The sequence below is a fragment of the Mobula hypostoma genome, chromosome 8 (assembly GCF_963921235.1).
Source record: "Mobula hypostoma chromosome 8, sMobHyp1.1, whole genome shotgun sequence".
Taxonomy (NCBI): domain Eukaryota; kingdom Metazoa; phylum Chordata; class Chondrichthyes; order Myliobatiformes; family Myliobatidae; genus Mobula; species Mobula hypostoma.
The window spans coordinates 125,780,197-125,797,817 of NC_086104.1; the positions used below are offsets into that span (position 1 = coordinate 125,780,197).

The 17,621-nt window shown below is 47.8% G+C and overlaps 1 protein-coding gene across 1 annotated transcript; it reads left to right on the forward strand.

Moving 5' to 3' along the window:
* The first annotated feature begins 202 nt into the window (after nt 1-202).
* Nucleotides 203-15,119, forward strand: rabac1 (Rab acceptor 1 (prenylated)). The gene is made up of 6 exons (XM_063056724.1): nt 203-258; nt 719-820; nt 1,246-1,458; nt 3,759-3,856; nt 12,833-12,934; nt 13,790-15,119. The coding sequence occupies exons 2-6, from the start codon at nt 753-755 to the stop codon at nt 13,876-13,878; spliced, it is 570 nt and encodes a 189-aa protein (XP_062912794.1). The 5' UTR covers nt 203-258; nt 719-752; the 3' UTR covers nt 13,879-15,119.
* Nucleotides 15,120-17,621: the final 2,502 nt, after the last annotated feature.

Sequence of the window (17,621 nt, forward strand, 5' to 3'; positions counted from 1 at the left end):
AGGTTGCTCCAGCCCGGATTGTTTTCTCTGCAGAGGCGGAGGCTGATTGGTCTTCCGGCAACCTGCGTGCTTGTGTCTGGAGCGCCGGTAAGCCACTTCGTTTGCTGATTGGTTCCTTCCGTCACCGGCGCTCGCTGATTGGTCCGCGGCTGCGCTCTGCCCTTCCCTTGCCTCCTGATTGGTGGAATCGTGGAAAGGGTGGTTCCCGTGGACGTCATTTCCGTTGCCAACTGGACATCGGAGGGAGCGACGATAGAGGTAGGGAATGGGGGCTTCAATGGACCTCCGACTCAGTTATCGAACCAACCCCGCGTCAGCCTGGGGAGACCCGGGGATAGGGTAGGTTTCGGAAATTCTTGTATCCAGAGTCGTGGGCTGGGTCAGTCCTATGGATACCTGTGCCCGGGATAGGGTTAGTCTGGGGAATACCTGTTCCTAGAGACAGGGTCAGTTTAGGGAAGGTCTGGAGAAAACTGTGGGGGACATAGTCGGTCATGTAATACCTGTACGCAGAGACAGTGTCGGTCTGGGAATACCTGAACCCAGGGACAGTGTCGGTCTCTGGATACCTGTATCCAGGGATAGTGTTGGTCTGCAGATACAAGCATCTGGTGGAGCAAGGATGTATATACCCATGGGGAGAGAAATCAGTCTGGGTATACCTGTGTGCAAGGACCTGGGGAATGAGATGTTATGATTGTATATGTGTTTCTTTTAGTTACTTCCTACTGCTGCATTGAAGCCCGGGAACCATGACGACAAAGGCAGAGGATGTGTTCTCTCTCACCAAGGAGGAGGAAGCGACAGGTGTGATGGGCAGGTAACACGATACTGAGCGATGTTACAGACCCAGCTTGCCCATTGCCTCTTCTAGCCTGCTTCCAACCATCTGCTAAGTGGGTAGGGGCAGCCTGTGGGCAAAGTCTGCCTCCTTTGAGAATGGGCTCAGCCTGGAGACATGGCAGATTGTGGGCGGAGCCTTCCCCTGCACAAGGGTGGGTCCAGCTTGTGGGAGGACACTGCATTCTGCGTAAGGGCATGTCTAAACTATATGCAGTTGCTACCATCTGCTGAGAGGTCTCCGGGCCATAGGGTGAGCTTGTGGGTGCTACTCCCCTGCTTTGGTGGTCTATCTCTACACTTGGTCCATTACATAATGAAGATCCCTCTATTTTACAAACCCACTTTTGAACTCTGGTCTCATCCTCTGCCCCCTTCCCTTCCCACCCCTACATCCCTCACCAGGATCTACATCCCCAAGATTATCTCGCAGGGCCCAGCCAAGGAGTGGATTGAGAAGCGCCGGCTGGCCATTCGCCCCTGGGCCAACTTCGTCGACCAGAAGCGTTTCTCCAAGCCCAAGAACCTGGGCGAGATGTGCAAGCGGCTGGTGAAGAATGTGGAGTACTTCCAGAGCAATTACGTCTTTGTCTTCCTGGGCCTCATTGTCTACTGTGTGTGAGTGCCAGGGGAAGGGGTTGGAGGGATGGGGCCATGAGGGTATCTGGGATGGAGGCTTGCCTTGCGACGACTCACTGGGGAGTGAAGGACATGGTATAGTCATAGTCATACTTTATTGATCCAGGGGGAAATTGGTTTTCGTTACAGTTGCACCATAAATAATTAATAGTAATATTACTAATAGTAATAGTCATAGAAATAATAAATAGTAATAGAAGATAGTAATAAATAGTTAAATAGTAATATGTAAATTATGCCAGTAAATTATGAAATAAGTCCAGGACCAGCCTATCAGCTCAGGGTGTCTGACTCTTCAAGGGAGGAGTTGTAAAGTTTGATGGCCACAGGCAGGAATGACTTCCTATGACGCTCTGTGTTGCATCTCGGTGGAATGAGTCTCTGGCTGAATGTACTCCTGTGCCCACCCAGTACATTATGTAGTGGATGGGAGACATTGACCAAGATGGCATGCAACTTAGACAGCATCCTCTCTTCAGACGCCACCGTGAGAGAGTCCAGTTCCATCCCCACAACATCACTGGCCTTACGAATGAGTTTGTTGATTCTGTTGGTGTCTGCTGCCCCAGCACACAACAGCAAACATGATAGCACTGGCCACCACAGACTCGTAGAACATCCTCAGCATCATCCGGCAGATATTAAAGGACCTCAGTCTCCTCCGGAAATAGAGATGGCTCTGACCCTTCTTGTAGACAGCCTCAGTGTTCTTTGACCAGTCCAGTTTATTGTCAATTCGTATCCCCAGGTATTTGTAATCCTCCACCATGTCCACACTGACCCCCTGGATGGAAACAGGGGTCACCAGTACCTAGCTCTCCTCAGGTCTACCACTAGCTCCTTAGTCTTTTTCACATTAAGCTGCAGATAATTCTGCTCACACCATGTGACAAAGTTTCCTACCGTAGCCCTGTACTCAGCCTCATCTCCCTTGCTGATGCATCCAACTATGGCAGAGTCATCCAAAAACTTCTGAAGATGACAAGACTCTGTGCAGTAGTTGAAGTCCGAGGTGTAAATGGTGAAGAGAAAGGGAGACAAGACAGTCCCCTGTGGAGCCCCAGTGCTGCTGATCACTCTGTCGGACACACAGTGTTGCAAGCACACGTACTGTGGTCTGCCAGTCAGGTAATCAAGAATCCATGACACCAGGGAAGCATCCACCTGCATCGCTGTCAGCTTCTCCCCCAGCAGAGCAGGGCGGATGGTGTTGAATGCACTGGAGAAGTCAAAAAACATGACCCTCACACTGCTCGCTGGCTTGTCTAGGTGGGCGTAGACACGGTTCAGCAGGTAGACAGTGGCATCCTCAACTCCTAGTCGGGGCTGGTAGGCGAACTGGAGGGGAAGGTAATTATCATTGAGGGATGCTACCTGGTGAGGGTGCGACTGTGATCATTGGGAGATGTTGCCCGGTGAGGGTGTGACTGTGATCATTGGGAGATGTTGCCCGGTGAGGGTGTGGCTGTGATCATTGGGAGATGTTTCCTGGTGAGGGTGTGACTGTGATCATAGGGAGATGTTGCCCGGTGAGGGTGGGACTGTGACCATTGGGAGATGTTTCCTGGTGTGGGTGTGGCTGTGACCATTGGGAGATGTTTCTTGGTGAGGGTGTGGCTGTGACCATTGGGAGATGTTTCCTGGTGTGGGTGTGGCTGTGACCATTGGGAGATGTTTCCTGGTGAGGGTGTCACTGTGATCTACCATTGGGAGATGTTTCCTGGTGAAAGTGTGACTGTGACCATTGGGAGATGTTTCCTGGTGAGGGTGTGACTGTGATCTACCATTGGGAGATGTTTCCTGGTGAGGGTGTGACTGTGATCTACCATTGGGAGATGTTTCCCGGTGAGGGTGTGACTGTGATCTACCATTGGGAGATGTTTCCTGGTGAGGGTGTGACTGTGATCTACCATTGGGAGATGTTTCCCGGTGAGGGTGTGACTGTGATCTACCATTGGGAGATGTTTCCTGGTGAGGGTGGGGCTGTGATCTACCATTGGGAGATGCTCCCTGGTGATGCTGGGTCTGTGGTCTGCCTTTGGGAAATATCCCTGTTGAGGTTTTTCATTAGTGAATGTGACCTGACTTTGAGAGATGTTCTACTGCTGAAGCTGTTACATAGTAAATGTCATCTGTATGATCTGGCGTTGAGAGACATTCCTTGGTGAGACTGTGAACATTGACTTACATCTGCCATTGAGAGACTCTCCTTGTATGGGCAATGTCTGTTGGGATGATCCCATCTGACATTCGTGCTTCTTTTCTTCCCCCCCCCTTAGGGTCACTTCACCGATGCTGCTGGTCGCCCTGGCCGTGTTCTTTGGCGCCTGTTACATCGTCCACCTGCGGGCCTCCCAGTCCCGGCTCGTGCTGTTTGGTGAGAGAAATCGAGATGTGTTCCTGTTGCGGTTTATGGAGGCTGCCTCATCCCACCCCTTCATCCAGCCCCTGTCACCTGCCATCAAGAGTGGGGAAGGCCAGTCCAGACTTCAGCTGCTAATCCCAGTGAAGGCCCCTGCAGTTGAACAGCAGTCCCCTTGGAGACCCCTCCATCTGCAAGATGTCATGGAGTCTCATGGCTTAGTAACAGGCCTTTTGGCCCATAGTTTCCATGCTGACTGCAAAGTACCAAGGTACATTAGCAGTTGGTCCAGAACCTTGTCTATCCTGGTGATTTAACTGCTCATATAGGTTTAGATTCACTGTTATGCAGCACCAAAACAGGCCTTTTAGCCCAAGTCATCCATACCAACCAAGTTACCTATCGAAGCCAGTCCCATTTACCTAACCGATATCTATCTGAACCTTTCCTAACTGTGTTCGTGAATACAGAACAGTACAGGTCATTCAGCCCACAATCTTGTGTCAACCTTTGAACGTCTTAGCTAGCAGCTATACCTCGTCTACCCTTTCCTCTGGCAGCTTGTTCCATCTGACTACCACCCTCTGTGAAAAATATTTCCTCCTCTGATTCCTGTTAAACCTTTCAATAGTTCCAACTAATATTTGAGAAATGTATGCAATATACATCCTGAAATTCTTGTTCTTCACAGACAGGAGTGCCCCAAAGAATGAGTAAAAGTGTTAGAACCCCAATGCCCCCACACATAAACAGCAGCAAATCAACAGCCCTCTCCCACCCGACTTCCACAAAAGAGGTGTCCTTTTCCACAGCGAGTGGGGAGACATAACAAATGACTTGCAGTTTTAAAAGTTTGTCACGCCCCTTTTTGTCCTGAGTTCTCTGCCCAGAGAATTGGCAACCATCTCTCCTCCACCAATGAGAGAGAGAGTGTGTGATTTGCCAGGAGTTGCAATTGTGACTCCTTCGAGTTCATCTATGAAAAAACAGCTTAAACCTTTCCCATCTCACCTTACATGTATGTCTGAGGGAGACACCAGAGAATATAGATGCTAGAATCTGGACCGACAAACGAAATGTTGGAGTAACTTGGGACTGTCATAGAGTCTTGACCTGAAACATCAACAGATCCTCCTTCCACCCTGCACCCCACAGATGCTGCTTGACCAGCTATGTTCCACCAAAGTTTAAAGTACATTTATTATCAATGTACTATATGTGTACTATATACAACCTTAAGATTTATGTCCTTACAGGCAGCCACGAAACAAAGAAACACAATAGAACCCATTGAAAAGACTGTAAAATGTGCAGAGTAAAAATACAAACAAATAATAAAAGTAAGCAAATAACATTTGAACTGGGTCCACAGCCAGTAAGCCAGTCATCACTGCAGCCCAACCAGGAGCCCACTAGTTGCAGGCCACAGCGTCAGTTCAGCACAGAGATGACTAAACGTTGCAAGTGGTGAGCTGAGCCCTCTCCTCAGGCCGCGACACCCTAATCGTTTCAATCTGGCCCAATAAACCTCGAGTCCTCACTCTCAGTCCCCTCATTCCAACCTGACCTTTCCAATCTGACCTGGTCCAGACCCGGTAACCTCCTCATGAATCTTTTCCTCGTCAGCTGGAAGACCAGAACTGCGCACAGTACTTGCATGGTAGTTGCAGGAGGATTGGAACCAGAGTGCCAGACCAGATGGTGGCGTCAGATGTTGTTAAGACTTTAGAGAAAGTCAGGAATTAAAAGGTTGAGCATGGTGGGTGCAACTAATGTCCTGAGCTGCACATATTTCAATGTAAGAAGTAGGAAGGGCAGATAAGCTCAGGGCATGGAATTATTATATTGCAGCCATCAGCAAAACTTGGTTGCAGGACTGGCAGTCCAGTATTCTGGGGTTCCATTGTTTTAGACACGGCAGAGTGGAAGGGATTAAAGGAGAAAGGGTGGCATTACTACTCAGGGAAAATGGCATGGCAGTGCTCAGACAGGAGAACTCGTGTGGTGAGGTTTTACAGGTGGAACTGAGAAATAACAAAGATATGACCACATTAATGCGGCTTTATTACAGACCACTCAATAGTCCAAGGGATTTGGAGGAACAAATAATTAGTACGTAGAAGTCCGAATGAGACTGTGCGATACTTTATCTGCTATTAGGAAATTAGACGGGGCAGGTGACAGAAATTTGTGTAGGGAGCACTTTGCATCTAGTGATCATAATGCCATCAATTTCAAAGTAAATATAGAAAAAGATAGGTCTGGTCTGCGGGCTGAGTTTCTAAATTGGAGAATGGCTAATTTTGATGGTATCAGAAAGGACCTAGCAAGTGTGGATTAGGACAGTCTGCTTTCTGGCAAAGGTGTACTTGGCAAACGGGAGGCCTTCAAAAGTGAAATTTTGAGAGTACAAAGCTTGCATATGCCTGTCAGAATAAAAGTTAAAGATAACTGGTTTAGAGGACCTTGGTTTTCAAGAGATATTGAGACCCTAGTTAACAAAAAAAAGGAGGTGTATAGGATGTATAGGCAGGTAGAAACAAATGAGATGCTTCAGACAGATAGATGACCACCAGGTGAGGTAAGGGGATTAAACAGTCAGTGTGGGGGTCCTCTGTGTCCATTCCCCTCAGCACCAAATATACATCTTTGGATACTGCTGGGGGTGTGTGGGGGGGCATAACCCATCAGGGAGCCCGCAGCCAGGCTAATGGCACTGAGGCTGATCAGGGAAGGGTAAAGACAGGCAGAGCAGTAGTGATAGGAAATTGATAGAGAGGCGGACGGGAGATTCTGTGGCTGCGAAAGAAACACCAGGATGACCTGTTGCCTCCCGGGTGCTGGGTCCAGGATGCCTCGGAGTGGCTCCAGTACATTCTCATGGAGGAAGGTGAACAGCCAGAAGTCATTGTACATATCACCACCAACGACGTAGGCAGGAAAGAGGAAGCGGTCCCACGCAGTGAGTTTATAGAGTTCGGAAAGAGGCTCAAAAGAAGGAGCTCCAAGGTAGTAATCTCCGGATTACTCCCGGTGCCCCAGGCTAGTGTAAGTAGGAATGGGATGATAGCACAGATTAATGAGTGATTTAGGAGATGGTGCAGGGGGCGGGGTTTCAAGTTCTTGGATCATTGGAACCTTTTCTGGGGAAGGGGGTGACCTGTACAAGAGGGATGGATTACACCTGAACTGGAGGGGAACAAATATCCTGGCCGGGAAGTTCGCTAATGCTACTCAGGAGGGTTTAAACTGGTTTTTCAGGGTTTGGGAATGGGAGCACTACGTCAGTAAGTGGAGGATTGGACAGAAAGGTAGATGCCAGGGAAGTATTGAAAGGTAAAATCAAAATTACAGGTTTGATGGGTAGGATAGTCGAAGTATTTGTGTTTTAATGCTAGGAGTATTATGGGTAAAGGTGATGAACTTCGAGCATACATGGAACTATGACATTATGGCCATGACAGAAACTTGGTTGAGAGGGGGGCAGGAATAGGTGATTAACGTACAAGGTTTTGAATTTTTTTTTGTATAGTGGAGGAGGTAAAGGGGAGGTGGTGAGAGTTGCACTACTAATCGGGGACAATATCACAGCTGCATTCGGGAGATATACTGGAGGGTTCAGACACTGAACCCATTTGGGTAGAATTCAGGAATAGGAAGGATGCAATCACACTGATGGGATTGTACTGCAGACCCCTCCCCCCCCATAACCTTCAGGACATTGAGGAACAGACATGTAAACAGATTAGGGAAATGTGTAAAAATAATAGGGTTATTGTTATGGGGGATTTCAACTTCCCTAATATAAACTAGAACCTTCTTGGTGCAAGGGGTTAGATGGGACAGAATTTGTGTATCCAAGAGGGTTTCTTAAATCAGTACCTGGACATTCCAATGAGAGGAGGGTGTGTACTAGACCTGTTGAGTAATGAGACTGGCCAGGTGATTGAACTTTCAGTGTGTAGGCAGTTAGGAAGCAGTGACCACAACTCCTTATCTTCTAGGTTAGCTATAGATAAGGACAGATATGGTCCTAGCGGGAGAGCCTTAAATTGGAGTCCAGCAAAGTACAAGGGTATTAGGCAGGAGTGAAGAAGAGTTAATTGGGAACACCTTTTCTCTGGTAAGTCCACATCAGACATGTGGAGAGTGATTAAAGATCAATTGCACAGAGTACAAGAAATGTATGTTCCTTTTGGAAGGAAGGGATGGAAAGATAAGATAAGATAAACTTGGATGTCCAGAGAGGTGATGAGTTTAGTCAAGAAGCAAAAGGAAAAGTATATAAAGCTCCAGAAGTTAAGATCAAATAGAGCACATGAGGGTTATAAAGAAGCCAGAAAAGAACTCAAGAAGGGAATTTGGAAAGCCAGGAGGGGCCATGAAAAGTTCTTTGGGAAGTAGGATTAAGTTGAATCCCAAGGCATTCTGTACATACATCAAGACCAAGAGGATAATAGGGAGAGGGTAGTTCCACTCAAGGGTAAAGAGGGGAATATTTGTTTGGATGCAGAGAATGTGAGTGAGGTACTTGACGAGTACTTTGCTTCAGTATTTATCAAGAAAAAGGAGATGGAGGACCAGGAGATCAGTGCTGAGTGCATTAATATGTTGGGGAGTTTAGAGGTCGAGGAGGAGTTGTTGGGTCTCCCAATGAGTATTAAGGTGGATAAGTCCCCAGGCCTGATGGGATTTACCCCAGGGTTTTGAAGGCGGCAATAGATGTAATTGCTGGGGCCTCTTGACCAGTAACTTTGTGTCCCCCCTCGGCATAGGTAGGGTTCAGGAGGAGTGGTGAACGTTGTACCTCTATTTAAGAAGGGAACAAGGGAAAATCCTGGGAACTATAGACCAGTGAATCTCACGTCAGTTGTAGGGAAATTGATGGAGAAAATTCTTAGGGATGGGATGTATGAGCATTTGGAAACCCATGGCCTAATTAGGGAGAGACAGCATGGCTTTGTGTGGGCCAGTTTGTGTCTTACCAATGTGATTGAGTTTTTTTGACAAGATGATGAGAGATAAATGAAGGTAGAGCAGTGGATGTTGTCTACATGGATTTTAGGAAGGTGTTTGACGAGGTCCCTCATGGGAGGCTAATCCAGAAGATTAGGATGCATGGGGTCTGCAGTGAATTGGCTATTTGAACTGACTTGCACATAGAAGTCAGAGGGTAGTGGGTGAAGGGACTTTTTTGAGCTGGGTGTCTTTAATTAGCGGTAATCCGCAGTGATCTGTGCTGGGACCTCTACTGTTTATGATGTAAATAAATGACCTGAGTGAAAATGTAGATGAGTGGGTTATTAACTTAGTAGATGATACCAAGATTGGCAGAGTTGTGGATAGTGTAGAAGACTGACAAGGAATACAGCATGATATAGATCAGCTGCAGATATGAACAGAGAAGTAGCAGAGTTTATCCCGGATAAACGTGAATTGTTGCTCCTTGGTAGGGCAGATGCAAGGAGACAGTACACTTTTAAGGGCAAACCCTTAAAGCTGCTGAGCAGAGAGATCTTGGGATCCAGGTTTATAGCTCCATAAAAGTGGCTACACGCGTCAAAAGAGTGGTTAAGAAGGCTTATGGATTGCTTACTTTTACTGATTGAGGCATTCGGATCAAAAGTCAAAAGGTTATGTTGCAACTTTATTAAACTTTGGTTCAGCCACATCTTGAGTATTACATACAGTTCTGGTCGCCCCACTATAGGAAGGATGTTGATGATTTGAAGAGGGTGCAGAAGAGGTTTACCAGGATGCTGCCTGGTTTAGAGTGCATGTGCTATCATGAGAGTTTGGACAAAGGAGCCATGGAGGCTGAGGGGAGATCTGATGTATAAAATTGAGAGGCATAGATAGAGTAGCCAGGGAGTATCTTTTTCCCGAGGTAGAGATGTCACATTGAAGGCAAGTGGGGGTAGATTCATAGGGGATGTGAGGGATAATTTTTTTTTACTCAGTGTTAGATACCTGGAACGTGCTGCCTGGTATGATGGTAGAGGCAAATACATTATAGGCTTTTAAGAGGTGTTCGGATAGGCACATGAGTATGAGGAAGGAAGATGGAGGGATATGGACATTGTGTGGGTTATAGGGATTAGTTTAAGGGGGGGGATTTGATTTACTTTTTAGCTGGATCAACAACAACATTTTGGGCCGAAGGGCCTGTTCTTTTGCTTTCTGTTCTATATTCTAAATGCAAGAGAACCCTTTTTTCTGAGATTCAACATGGAATTGGTCCTTCCAGCCCTTTGCACCATGCTGACCAGCAATCTCCTGATTTAATCCTAGCCTAATTGCAGGACAATTTACAATGATCAATTGACCTACCAACCGGTACATCTTTGGGCTGTGGGAGGAAACCCACACGGTTGTGGGGAGAACATACAAACTCCCTACAGGTACTGCCGCGAATTGAACCCGGGTCACCTGTACTGCAAAATGTTGTGCTAACCACTACGTGCTACCATGCCGCCCCACTTAAGAAAGAAATCAGGAGGTCTTTTTTTTTTATTAAAAAAAAAGACGATGTTATTTGAGCAAACAAGGCAAGGGATTCTACAGATACGTTAAGAGCGAAAGGATTGTAAGGAACAAAATTAGTCCTCTGGAAGATCAGAATGGTAGTCCACCAAAAGAGATGGGGGAGACTTTGAGTGAAGTTTTTGAATCTGTATCTACTCAGGAGATGGACACAGAGTCCATAGAAGTAAGGCAAAGCGACATCAAATTCTTGGACCCTATACAGATAACAGGAGATCTTTGCTGTCTTAAGGCAAATTACTAGGACCTGATAAAGGTGTTCCCTCAGACCCAGTGGGATGCAAGTGCAGGTATTGCAGGGGCCCATCTTTAAACGACAAGTGAGGTACTGGAGGATAGCTAATGTTGTTCTGCTGTTTAAGAAAGGCTCTAAAAGTGAATCAGGAAATTACACGCTAGCGAGCCTGACATCAGTAGTGGGAGAGTTATTGGAAGGTATTCTAAGGGACTACATATGAGTATTTGGATAGGCATGGATTGATTAGAATTAGTCACATATCTTCGTGCATGGTAGGCTGTGTCTCACCAATCTTACAGTTTTTCGAGGAAGTTACCAGGAAAGTTGTTGAAGGCAAAGCAGTAGATATTGTCTACATGGACTTTAGCAAGGATTTTGCATGGGAGGTTGGTCAAGAAGGTTCAGTTGCTCAGTATTCAAGATGAGGTAGTAAATTGAATTAGACTTTGGCTTTGTGGGCGAAGCCAGAGAGTGGTAGTAGATGGTTCCCTCTCTGACTAGAGGCCTGTGACTAGTGGATTGCCGCAGGGATCAAGGCTGGGTTCATTATTGTTTGTCATCTATATGAATGATCTGGATGACAATATGTTTAACTAGATCGGCATTTTTGCAGATGACACCAGGATTGGAGATGTTGTAGAAAGTGGAGAAGACTGTCAGAGCTTGCAGTGAGATCTGGACCAGCTAGAAGTGGCAGATGGAATTTAATGTAGACAGATGTGAGATGTTGCACTTCAGTAGGTCCAACCAGGGTGGTAGATCTTGCACCATAAATGTTAGGACGCTGAGGAGTGTTGTAGAACAAAGGGATCTGAGAATATAGGTCCATAATTCATTGAAAGTACCATCACAGGTAGATAAGGTCACCCAGCAAGCTCCTAGCCCATTGGTCGTCTTAAGTCAATATATTGAGTGCAGAATGTTATATTGAAGTTGTATAAGACATTGGTGAGGCCTAACTTGAGGTACTGTGTGCAGTTTTGGTCACCTACCTCCAGGAAAAATGCAGATAAGGTTGAAAGAGTGCAGAGAAAATTTACAAGGATGTGTCTGGGACTGGAGGACCTGAGTTATAAGGAAAGGTTGAATAAGTTAGGACTTTATTCCTTAGAACGTGGGAGATTAAGGGGAGATTTGATAGAGATAGACAAAATTATGAGGGGTATAGATAGGGAAACTGTAAGCAAGCTTTTTTCCACTGAGGTTGGGTGAGGCTACAACTGGAGGTCATGGGTGAAAAGTTTAAGGGGAATATAAGGGGTCACTAGTTCCCTGTGTTGTGAGAGTATGCAACAACCCGCCAGTGCAAGCAGGAGGTGCATGCAAGCTCAATTTCAATGTTTAAGAGAAGTTTGAATAGATACAGGGGTGTGGAGGGCTATGGGCTGGGGGCAGGTTGATGGGAGTAAGCAGCTTAAATGGTTTGGCATGGACTAGATGGGCTGAAAGGCCTGTTTCTGTGTTATACTTGTCTATAACTCCACTCCAAGTCTGATCTCGCCAACGACTTGTACATTTGCGATATAATGTCTCCACTCCTGGACTCAGATGTTTAAATGCCATGAGAGTCTGTCTCCACAGCCCCCTCCATCAGAGTGTCCATGATTCCAGCACCATCCCCAACCCCAGTGCGAATAAGTTAATCACAGACCCCTCTCAACCTCTTACTGCTTGCCCTACCTAAATCGATGTGGTCTGCGAATGATGGAATGTCTCTCTAATACCCACCCCAACACATCGGAGATTTGTGAGCCAAAATTCTCAGCCCACGTATGGGGCACATCAACAAAAGTTACCATCCCCAACTCCCCCAACCCCCGTGTGGCCCGTGTAAGAATGCGGGCAGAGAGGGAGACAATGGACAGGGTAATGGGGAGCGTGGATGTCCCTAGAGCAGTCCTACCACACCATTTCCCAGCCGAGCACCTCTGAACTGCTCTTACCCTCCCCAAAATGACCTTCCACACCGCCCCCAGCCCTCTAAACTGCTCTGAATAAAGTGGCTGCAATGTTGCTGTTGCCAGTATCTTGCCATGCACCAGCCAACCTCTGTCCTTACTCCTCCTCCGCCCGTACTTTTGCCAACCCTCACATAACCTTGTGCAGCCCGTCTCTGATTCTCGTTGGGGTAGTGGGGGGTTGGTGGTTGCCGGTAGTGGGTTTGAGCGAGTTGTGCCGCGACTGAGCTGTGTCTGCCTTGCTGCCCACAGGCCGAGAGCTGAGTCCTGCCCACCAGTATGCTGTTTCCGGAGCAGTGTCCTTCCCCTTCTTCTGGCTGGCTGGTGCTGGCTCCGCTGTCTTCTGGGTGCTCGGTGAGTAATGAGTGTGGTAGGGGCATCCCACACAGCGGTGCCGGGCTGATTCCCTGCCCCATCTTCGCCCTGGCCGCTGACTTCTGTCTTCCCCTCGGGAGGTCTCCATTCCCATCACTCTATGCATCCCTTTCCTCTCGTTACTGCACCTTTCTCTTCGGGTTCTCCACGCTCCATGATCCCACTGCTCTCCCATTCCCTGCGCTCCGTGGACTTGCCCTGCCCCTCCCCATTTTCCCATCTCTATCCTCCAGGCCCAACCCTTTCCCTTGTGCAGTCACGGCACCCCCTGCCTCCCTCCCAGTCCTTATAGTGGTTCGTCATCTCCAAACCTCTCCTCCTACCACATATCCCTGACCCTAAGCCACTGTTAAACATGTCCTTTGCCCCCCCCAGCCCTTTCCCCCTCTCAGAACCACACTGCTCTCTCCTCCCCCTTCACCTTGCTTAACTCCTCTCTCACTCCCTCTCCTCTCCTCCATTCCTCTGAATTGTATTTTTCCTCCACCCCCAGTCCATACTCGCTGAACCTCTCTGCTTCTTCTCCTCGCTGAGCCAATATAACACTCTCTCTGTCCCCATTCTGGCCTTCCCCCATTCGCTGAACTGGTATTACCCCCACCTCTCTGAACCAGTCTCTCTAAACTCCTTCCTACATGCACAACTTTCCTCCACCACCCCCCCCCCATGTTCTCTTCTCGCCCACACTCAAATCTCCACACACGCCTGGCTTTCCTCTTCTTCTCTGCTCGCCTTGCCAAGCCAGAACCCCTCTTCCTCCCTCTCTCCAGGCTTGTCTCTGCATGCACAACTCTCTCCTCGCTGATGCCCTCTCTTTCCGCGCCCTTCCCACAGGAGCCACGCTGGTGTTCATCGGGGGCCATGCCAGCTTCCACGAGCTGGAGTCTGGAGACGGGGAGGAGTTGCAGATGGAGGCGGTATGAGCAGCTGCCGATACGGACGGGTGCCGCACGGAGGGACAAACTCTGACTCCTGCCGCCCCTCCCATCCACCGGTTCAGTCCGCTCCTCCCCACTGTCATTGTAACTGTACCTCATTCTCACCTCTTGCCCTCGTCAGTATACATCTTCTGTTTCGGACTCACTGACCCTCACCATGGCAAGCGGAATCTTGTTTAGAAGGCGTTTTCTTTACACATTAACCTTGGTTGGGACGTTTACACGGATTTCAGGCTTGAAGCTCGACCTGATCTGGGACACTCTGTGTTGGGACTGGGGTTACTCCTCAGAAGAACCCCAGAGATATATTCCCGGGTTCCCAGACATGAGCATATCGTCAGAAGGAGGGAGCAGATGGCTGCCTTGGGCAGTGGCTGTGGTCAGAGGCAGTGTGCACTTGGGACACTGGTTGACCTTCAGTTCTCCCACCTGCATTCCCCTGCGTTGCTCCTGAGCAGGTCTGCTAGCTGTGGGGTGTTGATCCCAGCTTGGAGGTACCTGACTGTAGCTGTTCTGTCCTGGACCCTCCATCCTGTGTGGGTGGGGGCTCAGGTAGGTACACTGACCTTTCCACCCACTTGCCGCCTGTCCTGTCGCTCCCAGAGTCGCTTGTCAGAGCACCACCACCCCCATCCCCTCCTCCACGTATCTCCCCTCCATACAAACCCCATCCACTCCACACTCTTTCCCCATCCCCTCCACCCGCCTCACATCTCCCCTCCCAACAAACCTTCCCTTCACCTCATCTCCTCTCCCCACCCCCTCCACTTCAGTCATTCGCCCTCTCTGGGGAAAGAGTTACTTGCCCTACCCCATATTTCTTGCCCCTGGTCCTCCCACTTCTTTTTCCCCCCCACAACCCTCCCTCTCTTCTCTCTCCCCCACCCCCCCAATTATCTGGTTACTGCTCGGACACTCCTACCTACCAGGCGTTTCACTGTGTTGGGAGTGAATAAAATGTGTGCACTAACAGAGTGACTTGTTGGACGTACTGAATCCGGGTCGCTGGGTGTTTGGGAGAGGGCCCCACTGAACCCTGCACTCCTGTGAGGGTCAGACCACAAGGACCATGCCTGGCACTCGTATGGAAAAGAAGATCATGGAGGCACATAGGACAGAACAATACAGCACAGTAAACCGGCCCTTTGGACCACGATTTCAGTACCGAACACAATGTTGAATTTAAATAAATCTCTTCCACGTGGATATCTCTCTACTGTCTGCATATTTGTGTGTCCAGGTAGCAGCCACTATTGCATCTGCTTCCAACAGTACCCCTGGCATCTAACACTAGTTTAAAACAAGCACTTATCTGCCCCCACCCCCCCCCCAATCTCATTTCAAACCTGTTCCCTCAAGTATTTGATATTTCTATTCTGGTTGAAAAGATTCTGCTGGTCTACCCTGTCTGTGCCTCTCATCCTATAAACTTTTGTTAGGTGTCATCTCAGTCTCTGCTGGTCATGAGAAAACAACCCAGATTTATCCAACCTCTCCTTGTAGCTTATATCCTCTAAAGTAGGCAGCACCCTGGTGAACCTCTTCTGCACTCTGAACATCTTTCCTGTATTGGGTGACCAGAACTGCACCTACTACTCCAAGTATGGCCTCAACATGTTGAATACAGCTATAAAAAATTGTTTCTGCCAACTCATGTTGTTTTTCTGGAGCTGAGTGTTACTGATTGCCCCTTAAGGTAGGAGTGAGCTGCCTTCTCAATCCGCTGCAAGGTGGGGAGGAAGTTCCAGAGTTTAGACCCAGTGTCAGTAGGGAAATGGCAATAGATTTCCCAGTCAGGATGGTGTGTGACTTGTAAGGGAATCTGCATGTCATGGAGTTTCCCCCTATCCTTGCTGTCCTTTTAGCCCTTTGTAGTGGCCATGGTCACAGATCTGTGAGGCAGGTGTGGAAGGGAGGGAGTGTTAAAGAAACAGAGCCTGCAGAAGGACGTGGACAGATTGAATGAGCAGAGAAGTGGCAGATAGACTATTTGTAAGCAAATGTATGGTCATACATTTTGGTATTTTTTTTAAAGGGGAAGTGAATTCAGAAATCTAAGGTGCAAAGGAACTTGGGAGTGCTTGTGCAGGATTCCCTAAAGATTGACTTGCAGGTTGAGTTGGTAAGGAGGAAGGCAAATACAATTTAGCATTCATTTCCAGAGGACTAGAAATATAAAAGCAAGGATGTAATGCTGAGGCTTTATAAGACATTCATCACACCACATATGAAGTAGTGTTGAGTAGTTGTAGGCTCCATGTCTAAAAAAGGATGTACTGGGATTAGGGTGGGTTGAGAGGAGGTTCGCAAGAATGAAAAGGTTGATATGTGAGTGGTTGCAAACGAGAAAATCTACAGATGCTGGAAATCCAAGTAACACACACAAAATGCTGGAGGAGCTCAGTAGGCCAGACAGTATCAATGGAAAAGAATACAGTTAACACACATCAAAGTTGCTGGTGAATGCAGCAGGCCAGGCAGCATCTCTAGGAAGAGGTACAGTCGACGTTTCAGGCCGAGACCCTTCATCAGGACTAACATAGTCCTGATGAAAGGTCTCAGCCTGCAACGTCGACTGTAAGTTAGTCCTGATGAAGGGTTTCGGCCTGAAACGACAACTGTACCTCTTCCTAGAGATGCTGCCTGGCCTGCTGCGTTCACCAGCAACTTTGATGTGGGCTGCTTGAATTTCCAGCATCTGCAGAATTCCTGTTGTTTGCGTTTTTAAAGAATACAGTTGATGCTTTGATGTCTCTGGGCCTGTACTCTGGAGTTTGGGAGAATGAGGATGATCTCACTGAAATATTAGAAGGCCTAGATAGAGAGCACATGCAGACTTTGATAATAAAATGCATCTTTGAGTGGACAAAGGATGTTTCCAAGTGCGGGAGAGTCTAGGACCAGAGGACACAGCCTCAGAATAGAACATCCCTTTAGAACAGAGATGAGGAGGAATTCCTTTAAGCAGAGGGTGGCGAATCTGTGGAATTCATTGTCATAGTCAGATGTAGAAGCCAAGTCATTGGGTATATTTAAAGAGGAGGTTAATAGGTTCTTGTTTAGTCGGGGTGTCCATGGTTACAGAGAGAAGGCAAGAGAATGAGATTGAGCAGTAAAATAAATCAGCCTCAAATAAATGCAGAGGAAACTCCCTGGACCATTTAGCCTAATTTGGTCCCTATGTCATATGGTCTACGAGTATTTGGGGTGGGGAATTGAGCACACTGCTCTGCTGGGTGGTATCAAGCTTCCGGAGAGTTGTTGGAGCTGCAGATACTAAACTAAGTGCAAAGTTTTCCATCACACCCCTGACTTGTGTTGAGTCTTGTGGGATTCAGGAGGTGGTTCACTCACTGGAGGATTCCCCAGCCTCTGACCTGTTCTTTTAGCTTCAGGATTTATGAGGTTGATATACTTGTTTCCACTTGATAGTGACCCCTCTTCTCCCAGGACACTAAACAGTCAAGGGACAAGCACAAAATGCTGGAGGAACTCAGCAGACCAGGCAGCATCTATGGAAAAGAGTACAGTCGACATTTTTACGTCTCTGGGCCTGTACTTTCTGGAGTTTAGGAGGTCTTGTCATGAAACGTCGACTGAACTCTTTTCCATAGATGCTGCCTGGCCTGCTGAGTTCCTCCATCATTTCGTGTGTGTTGCTTGAAGATTTTCTCTTGTTTGTAAACAGGGGAGATGGATAGACTACCCCTTGTTGGAGGAGACTGTCA